The 14,901-nt window shown below is 41.9% G+C and overlaps 1 protein-coding gene across 1 annotated transcript in view; it reads left to right on the top strand.

Moving 5' to 3' along the window:
- The window catches only part of COL22A1 (collagen type XXII alpha 1 chain), a 186,369-nt gene extending 171,597 nt beyond the window's left edge, over positions 1-14,772 (top strand). Inside the window, exons 53-63 of the mRNA XM_054385294.1 lie at positions 873-926; positions 1,950-2,003; positions 3,943-3,996; positions 6,556-6,627; positions 8,357-8,392; positions 8,661-8,705; positions 9,005-9,184; positions 11,456-11,522; positions 12,851-13,033; positions 13,593-13,670; positions 14,585-14,772. Coding sequence (XP_054241269.1) covers positions 873-926; positions 1,950-2,003; positions 3,943-3,996; positions 6,556-6,627; positions 8,357-8,392; positions 8,661-8,705; positions 9,005-9,184; positions 11,456-11,522; positions 12,851-13,033; positions 13,593-13,670; positions 14,585-14,772 — 1,011 coding nt within the window. The remainder of the gene's footprint in view (positions 1-872; positions 927-1,949; positions 2,004-3,942; positions 3,997-6,555; positions 6,628-8,356; positions 8,393-8,660; positions 8,706-9,004; positions 9,185-11,455; positions 11,523-12,850; positions 13,034-13,592; positions 13,671-14,584) is intronic.
- The last annotated feature ends 129 nt before the right edge of the window (positions 14,773-14,901 follow it).

Here is a 14,901-nt window from a genome sequence, read left to right as displayed (position 1 = left end):
GACAGGTCTGTGTTTTAACACGTCTGTTTTCAACTACAATTTCATGGCCCACACCCATGGCGTAAAATTGCAGAATCTGCCTTCGTTCCCTCTGCTGAAGTTCTGATTCTATGTAAGGTGAGGCAGCTGGTAGAGCTGTGTCCTCAGATGCTCCCTTTGAGACAGACCTTTGTGAGGAAATTTGAACGGTGCCTCCATACAACATTCCTGTGGTACAAATGCTGACATACAAGGTGAGGAACCCTACTGCACTTGGACAAGTATCAGCTCTCCTCCAAAAACTCATGAAGAAGTGCAAAATATGTTCAGGAATAAAACTTAGAGAAACGAGAATAGAAATGTCTCTAGCCTTTTGACTTAATTTTCTGTGGATAATAAACCCCAAAATCTTTCATGAAAAGTTGGTCTTCTCTCTGTTCTGAGCAATACACTACAAAAAGCATCTTGATGTAGCAAGCAGAATAGAAAAAAGAATGTCTTTCTGCCTAATTCTGGCTTTTTACAGGGAAATAAAATGCTCTGCTTGCAGGAGCTTAGCTTAAAAACCTGATGCTGAGGTTCCTCATCTCTCCCTCATTGCAGCAGTTTCTGCATCATAAAGCGGTTGATGGTTTTCAGTGACTGCATTAGCAGTATTAGTAAATATTCTGCTGGGAAGCAGTACCCTACCTTGTGTATCAGTTACAGAAGGTGCTTCTGAGGTATTTTTATAAGGTGCATGTCATGTATGATGAACGAGGCTCTTGCTGGCTTTAAGAAAGTTTTCACTGAGCTCAGTCCAATATTGTTGAAACCCCATACCACTTATAGTGGTGTCACTGAACTGTCTTTGACCTTGTGCTGCTATCTCTTTCCATTTTGCTGAATTGCAGGGAGAGCCAGGTGCGACAGGTCCTGCTGGTCGTGAGGGCCCACAAGGGAAGGATGTAAGTGTACCATTTTGAGTAGAAACCAATCTACTTCTCCCTGAAGGAGATTAAAATGAAGATTTTAATTCACAGCAACCCTGACCTGAAACAGCTGCAGAAACTGCAATAAATGGTGAATTACTGCAGCAGTGCACAGGGAATGATTTGTGCAAAGATCATTAAGGTAACAAAGAATTGAAGGGCCTTTGTCACTGTTCAGCTGCTGACACTTAAATGTCAGTTGTATCTTTGGAAAAGCAGAGAAAGCTGCATTATTTGAATCCCAGGCTGTGCTGTGTAGCCATGAACTGCTTTCTGCCACCCTTCTTCAAGCAGTGCTTCATTCTGCAGGTTCCACTGTGACAGGTTCTGTCATGCTGCTTCTGCAAAAACTTTGCCTTGCTCTGTGCATAGATCCACTGAAATCTGTGAAAGACCTGTGGAATAACACACTGCTTCTCAGAGAAAAGAGATATGGTACCAACAGATCCTCTGTCATGATTACTAACAAACTCAGGCACATAACACAGTTCTGGGAGAGTGCAGCTGACGTGAGATCAGCAGCAGCTGCTGAGCAATACACCAAGAGGCTGATGTGCCATTGTCATGGGACTTGGGGAGCGGTTTCTCATTTGCACTCCCCCATATCACTGGAAAGCTGTTGTGCCGTAAATGATACCCTACAAAGTAAAATGGAAAACTGACCTGGCAGAGCCCCTCAAAGAAAGTAGAAGGACCTGAGTCTCCCTCAAAAGAGAATGAAGTAGTCTGTTCTTGAGAAATACTGGAGAATCTCTGTCCTATAGAAATCTAGCTCTGAGATAACCTGATAATAATGATTTTGTCTGCAATCAAGCTGCATTTAGCAAAAGATGTTTAAAATTCAAAAGGGTGGTCTTCTTCATACGTAACTGAATGGGGATAATCACACTTTAATTTCTCATTCATGAACAGCATTTACTAGAAATGTTTTTAAATGCCTGTATGCTTGCCTTTATGTCAGATCTTTGCCTCACACCAGAATACTTTTCTTTGTTTCAGGGTGAAACTGGTCCCATAGGACCACAGGGCCCTCAAGGACTCCGAGGGCAGCCGGTGAGTTTTCTGTCCTGACAAGCCATTTCTGGAGATACAATGTGTGTAGTGAGAATGTCCTGCAGTCCAGAACTTTGGTTTGGAAGAAGAGTCTTAAGCAAGATTCAGGTGATGTTTGATTAAATCGCTTTGCCTGCTTTGAGAAAGACAAATCAGAATGATCTTGCTTGAAACTGACAGACTTAACAGTACTGCAGTGCAGTGATGGTTACAGACTTGGTGGGAAGAAGAGCTGCTAAACTGAGTTCTGCCAGGGTGACAGTGTCAGAAACACTCATATTCCAATCCTGCCTCTGGCATCTCGTTCACTTCTCATATAGCATTGGTTTTCAAAGGGAGACACTAATTGCAGCTGCCCATTTTGAGATAAGTGGTACGCAGTTTAAGATAAGTGGGGTCCAGTTGTGACACTATTCATTTTTGCCATGCTCTCTGTATTTTTTTAAGTTTTTTTTAAAGCACATAATTTTAGGAAAAGGTTTGTTTAATTGAACACCTGTAGAGTTTTATTTCGACTTCAATGGAGAAATGGCAATTTAGTTGACATTTAGGGAAGTGTCACTTGGGATGTCTGAGAAATTACTTTTAATAATTCCGTGTTTTTTTCAGTTCTCTTAAAAATCCATCCCTTCCAAATTTGAATGCAGGTGTCTGTTGATGAATCTAGGTAAATCTTTAATTTGTTGCAATGAGTGATTTCTTTCCCTCCTTGGAAGACCTGCTAGTGAAACAGATTCTACAACATGTTCCATAATCAGCGAAAGGCTGATTCAGGCAGCAATGCCAGGAACTGGAACTGCAGGTCTCTCTGAGCTGGGAGGATAGGGGTTTAAATTAGGCTGGAGGAACATACAGAAAGTTCCTGTATCTACCTTGTAATTTATCTCTTTTTTTCCTCTACTGCTGGCATCACTCACCAATGTGTCATGTCCCTGCCCAACACCAGCAAAGAATAAAAACACTTGAGGATACAGAAATTATCAGAACTCCCGGCCATGTTCTTCTTTGGAGAAGAGATACTCGGGTGTTTGTGTGTTGGAGGGCAAAGTTTTGGTTTCTCTTGTTCTTCCTCTGCTTTGTTTCTTCTCTAGTAAGGAGTGTGAGGTGTGATTTTGAATACTTCTGGTCTTTATGGTCAACTCCAGTGCAGGGAAAAACATCTCTTGCAGGGCAAATTGGGAGAGATAAGCAAGGTCTGGAATTTCATCTCACTGAAGTTTTATCTGTGTAGATGGCCAGCCCAGCTACTTTGATAAGGAATGGTGAGAAACAGGTCCTTTTAAAGGACGATTTGGCTCAGTCTGAGTTGCCTGGTGTCAAGCAGGTATCAAATGTGTCAGGGCTTTAGAATAGGTGTTTCTGTGCATTCCACAAAAGAAGAAATAGATGCCTGGCCTCTGGACCCTGATTCCTCCCCTGAGAAGAGTATGGTACTCAGGAATTTTCAGGACATACCTCACTCACTGGAGAGAGGGATTTTTCTAACACAGGAAGGGGATCTGGAAATTTCTGTCAGCACCTTACGTTGAGCAGAGAGCACCTTACATAACCAGAGACTTGCCAAAAAGTGCCAAAATGTTGTCTGAACACCAGCAACTTGGATCTGCCATAGTAAATGGCTCCACACATACAAAAAAAATGCTGCATGTGATGGGGATAAGGGTGAAGAAATGGAGGAAGAGAATGAGTGTTGCTTAAATCCTCTTCAAGCCAGGGAACTCGGGTCCACATCTCTCACTTTTTGCCTTAAGATATGGTCAGCCATGCAACCAGGGATGCAGAAATTGTGGGGTCATCTGAAAATAAGAGATCCTTACTCTGTAGTCTACCAAGAGAGGAGGTTGGACAATGCTAAAGAAATCCCTGCTAGCATAGGAGTAGGCAGATATTTTTAATTATGGTATGTATTACTCCGCTAGTGTTTTTCCTTTTGACATAGGGCAAGAATGGATTACCTGGATCTGCAGGAGAACCTGGTCCAGCAGGTAGCCCAGTAAGTACCATAAAGGAAAACTCATGCAGCAAACATTTATGTCAAGGAGAGGTGGCTAGCAAAATATAGATGGAGTGGATTCTGTGTAGCTGCTTATAGTCTCTGAAGTGGCCACCTATGAAGATCAGTGATACGAAAATCACTGGCTGGTCACAACATTGGAGCAGGTTTAGCTATGTGCCTGGAATTGAGCTGCTAGCTGGATCATCATTTTTCCAAGCAGAAGTTAAGTGTTCACAGAAAAAAGAAATTATTTATTACCTAGTATGGAAAAAAAGATTGCCATGCCTCATCTTCACCAGTAGACTTAATTTTGCCAAGCAGAGACTGTGCAGCCAGCAGAGAATTGTCACAAGACAGGAGGGGGCCTCGGGGACTTGGCAAACTGACGCTGAGAAATAGCAGCAGCAGAAAAATCCTCCCTAGGCACTTGGGGAATGAACAGACAGTGGGCACTAAACCAAGATCAGGAAGCAGAATGAAAGCCCCCTGGGGCCATCCTGTGTGGAAGAACAATATAGTAATGAAGAGCCATAAGGAGGACAGTGAGTTGTTTGTTTCTGGTTTGGTTTTTTTGGTGGTGTTTTTTTTTTTTTTTTTTTTTTTAATTCTGTTCTGCTATTGAAATTTGTTCAGGATTCAGCAAATCCATGCAAATGTATCTTTGTGTTCAGCAGCATCTATGGCAATGCAGGGGTCTCCCCTCTGTTTTTCCACCTAGGCATTGCAGCTTGTTGGGCTGCCAGACTCAAATGAAAAAAGGAATAGCCTGAGAATCTGACAAACTGCAGCAGGACTGCCCCCTTTGTGGTCCTTGCAATGCCATAAAGCAGCCTTAGCCTTGCCGCAGACTTGTACCTGAAGCACATATTGCTTTGCTGCAGGAATGTCTCATCTGAAGTGGTCTCAGTGAATCAGGCCACACCTTTCTGCACAGGAGGGTGAACACTCACAGATTACAGGGCTGGTGCAGTCTCACAGCCTTTCTGCAGCTAAGAATTAGTGCCACCGCTTTTTCCTCATTCAAACAACTTCCTACCTTCCTGGGACCACTGCCACTGCTTCTTACCCCGTGAATCCCTGTTTTTGCCTTTTCAAACTTAATTTCTTCTTTTCATCACCCTGACCCCTGTTCCCAGTTCCTGTTACTGCTTTTTTGCCTTTCTGCATCTTCATCAGGGCACTGTGGTTTTGGATTGCCCTCTGAATGCTAAACAGGCATTGTTTTTTAGGTCATCATCCTGTTACCACATTACCTAGACAGTCAGCTCATGGCCCAGGTTCTCACCAGGCAGCTTCCTGCACAAACACAGAACTGCAGCAATATCTGCTCCAGCGGATGTACAGTCCAAAAATAACATAAGAGGTTAAAAAATGGTAAAGTCAAATGGATGAAGAAGAGGAAACAGTGAGACAATATTGGTCAGCAGAAAAGACAGTCATCTCATCAGTATCCTTATCACACCCTGTGATCTGTGATCCTTCTCTATCATTAAAACGAGTCTTCTCCCTTTCATAAAGGTTATTATGGGAAATATTTCCGTGAGCTGTGGACAAATCCATTTATTTCCAAGCTTTTCTGGAGATGCACACATTACCTTCACAATGTGGTGTGACAAGCCAATATATTATATTTCTATTCTGGGGCGGGGGGGGGAAGTAAATGAGAAAGATTATCATGGTAATCAGGGTTTTCCACCTTCATCATTGCTGACTTGTAATCTCAAGCTAAAACCTGTCAGGAGCTTTCTCCTTTTGCATCCTTCTGCTGTTCAACAGTGCCCATCCCAGGTCACAGTGCTCTTGCTGAAGCCTGCACATGGCACTGCAGCCCACCCCCGAAATCTCCAGGGCTGATGCATACCGGAAAGCAATGTGCTTTGTGCCTGTCAGGTTCATCGATGCTTACTTTACACAAGATAAGTTTTACTGTAAGAAGATAAAGGGCTATGTTCTTAATTAGAAGGTAGGGGGCAAAGTTGTGAAAGAAAAGGTTAAAGTAAGAGTAAAAAAAAAAAAAAATCAGGACTGTACGTGAATTGGCTCTGTGTCATGAACTGCCTTTTAATCTGCCCTGCTCTGTAAGAAAAAGGGATGTTTTGACAGAACATCATAAAAGATAAGTAAAAGTCAGACACTTTTTAAATTGAACCTGGAAGTAAAGGCAAAAGAGCAATTCAGTAGCTGTCTGTTGATCACATTCTCGTATTTGAGCAGTATGACCACCTGCTCTGTTTCCCTGTCACTGCCCATCACAGCATTTCTACTCTGCAACACCTGTTCCCCACCAGAATAGCCACTGAACGTTCCTTCTGTCACTTCCATAATTGTCACTTCCTTTTCATCTTTGCACAGGGACCCCTCATAGCTTATTAATAATGCAAGCATGATGTGTGCAATCTGCTTTTCTAAATGACTTCGTTCTTCCTTTCCTTGTCAGTTTTGGGAGTCCTGCTACTACATTGAAATTGCCCAGTTCCAATGTATCTATGAATGCATGCTCTGGAAAAGAGATATTGGAGAAAGGGCTGCTAGTGTCTGTCTCGTTTCTGTCCTAAGGGTCCTAAAGGAAATAAAGGAGAAAATGGCAGCCCAGGACTCCCTGGCTTCACAGGACCCCGAGGACCACCTGTAAGTATGTCTGGGGATGGATTAGACCCACTAATTACCTGCATTTAAATGTTAGACTGGTGAAGATGGAATTGAAGGTGGTCATCTTTAATTAAAGGTGGTCATCTTTAATTATGTAAAAAAACATAAACAAGAGATTGGACAGGTCCAGAAGCTATATATTTTTACTTCCCAAGGAAAGTGAAAATACCAGTTTTCATAATGTCATTTACTGAGCTGGTACCTGTCAGTCAGCTCTGATAATGTGTGCATTAATTGGACTGGTTCAATTGCCTTCTTAATATGGCTATGGGATATTTAAGTTCTCAGACTATATCTCTGTTTGAACCCCAGGAGGGCTCAAGAGTGAAATTTTAAGTGCCTACAGTAATACAGGTATTTCTGATGTATGCTGTTCCAAAGAAAACTCCTTTGTTACCAGCAACAGAGGTAGGTACACTGCAATTAAAGCATTCATAGATCTCCCAAAGTGATCTAAAATGATGCCTATACACATGAAAATATCACAGCCTTGAAATCCAATGTCTTTAGCCATTCCAAGGCAAGTGAAATATGTTGTGTTCCACAGGAAGGATGTAAAAGGTGAATGTGAGATAAATATTTTTGTTTCTAGCTCAGTTGTGACTTAAAATGAGGTTCAAAAGGTTTTCATGTGAATGTAGCTGAGCTGAATCTTCCACAGGATTATTTTTTTCTTTCTTCTTTTTTATTTTATTTTTTTCAATGATTGCAAAGGAAGTTTCGTGGTGAAAAGAGGAAAAATATTTATCTGGAAAATTTAAATTAACAATCATAGTGCCCATTTAAAACTGAAGTGGCCCTAAAGAATACTTCAGCAAATCTGAATCTGCCTGATTTGGAGCTGATGTGCTCACACATCCTGTTATTATTTATATTACTGTAACATTAACCACATTGTGTTACATAAATTAGCACCGCTGAAGATGTTATTTGTGTTTCCAGGTTATAATGAAGATATCACCTGCATGCACACATTACAGATATATGATCATGTGGATTGCTAATGGACTGATTGTTAAGATGAATCTTTCCATTCATGATGTGGGAAAGTGGAGAGAATTTTAGCATTACCTATTTTAATGCTTATTTTGCTTTATCACTGCCCTTCACAACTGTGGAGACGTTTCTTTCAGTGTACTAAATTTTATTGCCAAATTATTGCATCATGCATGTAGCATACAAACAACAAAAAAAAGTCCTAACAGGGTGCTTATTCAAACTGTGGTTGTTTAATATAGTTCTGACATATAGACAAGCTTTCAGGCTCAAACTTGGGTTATCACTGTTTCTGTAGTCGTTATTTCAGCTGGTACTTCTACTTACATTTTTAGACCACTGTGGGTTTAACATTGACAGTGCTAAAGCTAAACTGGCCTGAGTAAAGTGTACAAAGCTTTGTAAGAAAAACCAATAAAATGTATTGAAAGCAGGAACAGACTTTCAATGAAACATCTGTCCTGCTCTCTGATGGTTTCTTAGAAATCATTCATACCATGTGCAGCCTCACTAAAAAGTGCTCTCTGAATAGTAGGATGTGTCTTTCCAGGAATGACCTATAGCAGTGGGGTAAGGATAAATCATCCAGTTCCTCTGCTGTGTAGCTAAAAACATCAGCTCTAAATGCAAAGCAAGACCCGTGCTTATTAGGTAGGGTGTTTCTTCTAACTACTTGCAGCACAGTTCTAAACCCATTCTCTGTATCTCTCAGGGAGAACCAGGAGAGAAAGGTCCTCCCGGAAAAGAGGTAAGTTAAATTCCCAGTTGTTCCAAAGTAGGGCTGGTGTCTTGGGGAAAAAACCCAAACAACATCAAGGGTTGGAACAAATTGACTTTTTTTTTTTTTTTCCTTGAGTTGTTGATACTTAAGACCAAACAGGGAGCTCTCAGGAGTCTGTGGGACTGACAGGGAAAAATATTTCCCTTAGGACATAAGAATCATTACAAGGTTTTGTGCTTTATTATTTAGTTTTATTGTGGACAGCTCTTTAATGCTCACCCTTATTTTGTTGCAGGGTGCACCAGGAAAACCAGGAGAAATTGGGTCCAAAGGAGAGAGGGTATGTTGCAGAATATTACTGGCTATTTCATTAAACTGAAAGATAGGAGGCTATTTTGAGTTAGGGGCTGGAGGAAGGGGTCATTGGAGGGCGAAGTGTGGCATGTAGGGGTCTGCCATGCTTCCCACCCTCCCAGCCCTCTCTTTAATCATTCTCCATCAGTAATTTGTGGATCTTTTGTAGTACAGCAGATGTTGTATTCAGTGACTTTGCCAGCTCAGCTGTTCTTGTTTAACTGTGCTTGAAAATGAGAAGTTTGCCTCTTATTTTGTGATGGTGATACCATTTTTTTCTTCTAGGGAGAGCCTGGCATCAAAGGTGAAAAAGGCCCTCAAGGAGAAAAGGGCCGTCCAGGTGATCCTGGGATACCTGGTCATAAAGGACATCCAGGACTCATGGGTCCCCATGGACCCCCAGGAGACACTGGGCAAGTTGGACCTCCTGGTCCTCCAGGACAGCCAGGATTTCCAGGACCAAGGGTAAGATTGCCAGAGAAGGCAATCTTTGTACAGTAATTTTACTGCCACAATGTGTCATCAGAAAAGTACCTAAGATTACAGTAAGTTGATAGGAAGCAGATCAAGTCTGTGTTATAATGGGGAGGCAGTGCTTTTATCTCTTCACACACGAAAAGGAGAGCTGTAGCACATCTCAGGGAAGTGTTCTGAGGGTGTCTGAGCTTCAGGAGAGATGAGCAACCCAGACACACAGCCAGGCCACCAGTCCCTGACATCTTATAGCCCTAAAAGAGTAGATCAAGTCATGTGACTATTGCCATGGGTCTGGAGTCGGAAAAAGCTTCTTTGTAAAAGGATGTCAGTGAGTAGCATTTCACACAGAGATCTTATGCCTTCCTCTGCTGCTGGTTGTTATGCTGAGCTGTGGAAAGGTCACTGCTCTATTCCTGGAAATCCTAGAGTCAGCTCATCAGAATTCATGAAATCCTATTTTTGTTTAATATTCTCTCTCTCTCTATTTTTTTTTTTTTATAACTGAAAACAATCTTGCTGAGAGTGCCTGAGAATAAGAATGTACATAGTGCAAGGAGAAAAGCTACCACCACTAGTGAAGCTACTATGCTCATCCTAAGGATGAATTCAAGATTACCTTAGAGAGGAATAAGCACTGAAATAATCTCTGATGTAAAGACTGGATAAATTTTAGAATAGAACATTTCTTTGTGTGCCTCAGCAACACAGAGATCTGAATAAATCCAGTGATGATTCTGGGGAATTAATGCAACTAATAGAGCTATAACTTCAAAAGATAACTTGTAAGCCTTCAATGTATGTTCCACAATCATGTTCAATTACTGTGATATTCACTAAGAGCCATCACAAATGGTTAGTGCTTAATGAGAAATTTTTTTCTGTCACCACATCTTTTTCTTATGAAAAATTTGTGTGGGGAAGAAGGTAGCAAACAGACTAACTGTACTTATCAGCAATGTTATTGGTTAAAATTGAAATGTCTCTCAGCTATTTCATAAAATCTACATTTTTTTTAATGAAGAGTAATTTTGGATGCAGAATACCTCATGAGGTTTTTATAAACACAAAAGACACAGACTGCATCTTTCTATGTTAAAAATATAGGTGAGAGGGAAAAGCAACATTTTCATGCAAATATACACAAAAGAATGCAGTCTTTAGGCCCACTAGAAATATTTTCAAAACAGGCAGAAATTAAAATAATAATTTTAACCCAAAAATCAAAAATATTTTTCAAGTGAATTATCTCACTTTATGATTTACAAAGGCAAATATTTGATCTTGCTTATTCAAAGTGGTTTATTTTTTTAAATATGACTACATGGTTTAGCACCAGACTTGGTAGAGTTGGATAATAGTTGCACTTAATGATCTTAAAGGCCTTTTCCAACAGAAGTGATTCTATGACTTAGTGATTCTCCATTTTTATTTTGAGTTTATCCAGAGACAAAAGTCTGGTTACCTGAAAACTAGGGGGTTTATTTTCTTGGAAGACCACAACCTACCTCTGCCTTCACCTACAAGAAATTTCTTCATAATTCTTCTGTTGCATCATCAGAATTGCTGTTTACAAGCTTTGAGTCTGGTAGCTATTACAACTGTTCAATAGCAAGTTGCACATAAGAACTGAGAGTGGGGATGAAAGATACTGTCCCTTGGAGGCTGGCTTAGGCTGACCAAGGGCAGGCAGAGCTACATCTCCTGTTTTCCTTCATCAGTGTGAAATCAGGCAGAACCCTATATGCCTTTGGAAGAAGAAGTGTCTTACCTGTAAATTGGCTTCTGTTTCTGCAGATAAAGATTGTTGTCAGATGACACCAGTGTGAATGTTTACAGCAAGTCTAGATCCTCACCTTAACTACCCTGGGGGCATGCATGCTTCTGTTTGTAAGGAAACTTGCAGTGCTGAAGAAGGTGGTAGGCTTTACACTGTCATCTAGTAGGGCAGAGAATATCTCCAGATTCAATTTCTACTACTTCTCCTATGAGTGTATGGAAGGGAGATTTTCTCTATGAAGGAGACAGGAATGGTGTCCCAGCTATGCTCACTGACCAAACTCTCTACTTGGCTTGCCAGCAGGTTGGGAACTGTAGATGTTTTGAGTCCCTTTACATTCTTCTCTCAGGTAGTCCCTGCAGCCCTGAGTATGCTGTGGGTAATGAAATGCAACCCACTAAACCTTTTGTGAAGGGTTTAATTTGCACATCTCCTGCCTGTGCTTATTATGTCTTGTTATTGCTGTGATTATCACTCTCTAGGGGGAACCCCCATCTCTAGAGACTTTGAGAAGGCTCATCCAAGAGGAGTTAGCCAAGCAGCTAGATGGTAAGTAATCAGCTGTGGGAAGCCAGAAGTTTTATCTGAGAGTATGAAAGATACTCTCACAGCTGTGAGAGTACCCCAACCTAACCTGCTTATGGGAGGATATGTTGCAACAAGTCTGCCTGGAAAGAGGAATGTGTAAAATGAAATGTGCTTAGCAGGCTTTCCAGTTACCCAAATTTGATGTTCCCAGCAATAGCACAGAGTTTTTCTTCCTTCTTCAACCCAAGGCCATTGCCTGTGCTAAGCACTTTATGGCTTTTTGCTACCAAAACAGCTTTGCTGCAGACTCATTCCTGGGCTGAGATGGCGGGACAAGAGAAGATAAAAATTCAGCCTGATTAATTTGGGGCCCTGGAAAGGAAAGTAATCAGAATAGGATGTAAACTTTCTTCTGAGGTCCCAACTGGAGGAGAAATATTCCTGATTTCTGGCTGTGACAGTTGACATTCATCAGTATGAGAAAAGGGAGTGGAGTGATGCAAGCTGCTGTGTCTCTCCAAAGTTCATAAATTGCAGACTGCTACTGACCTCTTCTACAGTGAAATGTAGAGCTATAGTGCTTCTCATATAACTCTTGGAGCAGCTGACACATAGCTGCAGGCATTTCCCTCCATGCTAAAGATTGTAGCTTGAGTGATTTATTTGAAGGATTTTATTTACACTCTCTGAGACTTCAAATTCCACACCAATCTAAAAGTATTCAAGACTTTGAATCAATGAAGAGAAGATAGAAAACCCTTCTTCCTCTATTCTGTAGGATGTTTTTTGTAATGCTGAGTATGCCTTGAGAGCTCTCCAGGCTGTTCAGGGTCTTAATATGGAAGTGGCAAGCAATGTGCTTGCTTGGAAATGGGAGAATGGGAGCTGCCTTAGTTAGAATTTCTGACTTCACAGCCAGAGATGGGTACATTAGCTTTAACTCTGCATGTGTAACAACTCAGAACAAGGAAAGAAAGCTTCCTACTCTGTGTAGCAGAAGCAGTAGAAATAGGCTTTTCTTTTCAGAGCAGTAAAGACAGAAACCTGCCAGCTGCACAGCTAAAGGAAGGAATATTTCAGATGCTTGGTAGACAAGGAGAATGAAAACTGTTTGGGATTAAGAAGGACATTTAGGAGAAGTTTAAAGATACTGAGAAATGAGGTTTAAATAATTTAGAAAGGGTCAAGGAGGCACCATTATGAGGAAGGATTGTGTGAGAATAAACGTGTGCCCTGAAAAATTGATCTGTGACAATACATAAACTTTACTGGGCCACTCTGAGTTCTAGCTCTTCATCTCCTGGACCACTGACCTTGTAGTCTAACAAATCATTTCCCTCTCTTCACAGCAAAGTTAGCCTATCTCCTTGCTCAGATACAGCCTGCACATGTAAAAGCATCCCATGGAAGACCAGGTCCTCCTGGTCCTCCTGGGAAAGAAGGACTCCCAGGAAGAATTGGCCCTCCAGGGGAGCCTGGACAGCCTGGACAAACTGGGTCTGAAGGGCCACCTGGACCAATTGGTCCCAAAGGTAATTGAAACTTGGTGTGTTTAGGCAGTCTTATAAAGGGATGTATCTACCACACTTTGGCATTCACCTCTTCTGTTAGTGGCACCTAAATGGTCCTCAAAATGCATGTGTTAGAAGCACACAGTCTGTTGACCCAGACGTGGTGAATGTGACCAGCAATACACAGAATAACAGAATGTTAGGGGTTGGAAAGGACCTTCAGAGATTGAGTCCAGCCCCCCCCTGCCAAATCAGAGTTGTCCAGGGCAAGCTGCACAGAAATGCATCCAGGCAGGTTTTGAAAGTCTCCAGAGAAGGAAACTCCACACCTCACTGGGCACCCTGTTCCAGTGCTCCATCACCCTCACAGTAAATGGCTGGTTTGTTCTACCTCTGGCCAGAATTGGAGTGGGGTGAGTCTTCATTCCCACTTGATGTTGCATCTCAGAGGACTGACCACAATTAAGAACTATTTTTATCAAATATATTTGTTTCAGCATAGAGGGAAGACCTGTGGGAGTCTTCTTTAGTTCTATAGATCAAGCTCATCGGTTCATTACTTTTCTTTCCCTTTCTACAGGAGAAAGAGGAGCAAAGGGTGAGAAAGGAGACACTGGCATTGGCCAGCGAGGGGAAATAGGTCCTCCGGGAATTCCAGGTGTGTGTATTCAGAACACCACACGAAACACATCGCTCAGAAGTGACACAGGTCTCTGGCATATTAGATAAGTGTGCAGGAGAACATAAACATGGCATAGAAAAGTCCTGTAGAAAATGTCCCAAAGGAAAGAGATATATCACTGGCATTATATCTGGGCACCTTTGTTTTCTCAGCCTGATTGACAGGTATAATGATCCATCTCAGCTAGGTTAACTGACCTTTGGGACGAGTCCAAAGTGCAGCTTTAATTACTAAATACACTGTGAAACATCCTATCTGTGTCCTTGCCAGAATCTTGTTATGACCAAAATGAACCCAGAGATCCAAGCAGCTTCAGATGTTACGAAAGGTCTTATCCAACATCTGTGCCACAGGCATGCAGGTTGTGCTTTACCTTTGCTGACAAAGCAGCAGCAAATACATTTTGTTTCCAATTTGAAATTAGGAGCCATTGATCAGTTTTGCCTTCTCTCTGCTTTGTTGAGAAAGGAAACTATGGAAAGCCGTCACAACTCCACTGTCTGCATGTGGCATGCTGGCCCTGCATTGCCTTAAAGTAACAATGGACACACTATACTCTGTACAAATGAGTTATCTCCCAAAGCTGTCTCTTGCCTCAAGCTTCCCTCTGTGAGGATTATATGTCATTAATTGGCTCATTAATAGTGCTAGAGGAAGAACAGACCTAGCAGAGTTGTGCAGCCTAAGGATGCCATAGGGGATGGAAGTCTGTCTTTCAGAGGACACACACTTGTCACATCCTTGTAGATACATGCTAGTTAGATGCAAATCTGTGGAAGCTGATGTCTGCATACTAGTTTGGCAGCAAAGTCATCTCCTGTGATGTTACGCAGCTGAGTACTGCACCCTGGGGAATATCACTCACTGAGGGAAATTTGTTTTTATTTTAGGCCTCCCAGGAGAGCCTGGCTATGCCAAAGATGGGATGCCAGGACCACCTGGCCCTCAAGGTGAAGCTGGTGTGCCTGGTCTCACTGGTCCACAGGGACCTCCAGGAGTCAATGGACAGTGTGACCCCACTCAGTGTGCTTACTATGCAAGCCTGGCTGCCAGACCTGCCAATGTCAAAGGGCCCTAGCATGCAGGGAGTATCCCCAGACTTGTCATTGAAACTTGAATTCATCACATCTGCCAAGAGCTCTCAGATGTCTTCAACTGTGTTTCTTTCATGGGAGGCCTTCTAAAGCCAACAGATGCTGCCGGTCGG

Source organism: Indicator indicator, chromosome 12 (genome assembly GCF_027791375.1).
Source record: "Indicator indicator isolate 239-I01 chromosome 12, UM_Iind_1.1, whole genome shotgun sequence".
Taxonomy (NCBI): domain Eukaryota; kingdom Metazoa; phylum Chordata; class Aves; order Piciformes; family Indicatoridae; genus Indicator; species Indicator indicator.
The sequence above is the reverse complement of the archived record's forward strand: the minus strand, read 5'-3'. Positions and strand labels throughout refer to the sequence as shown.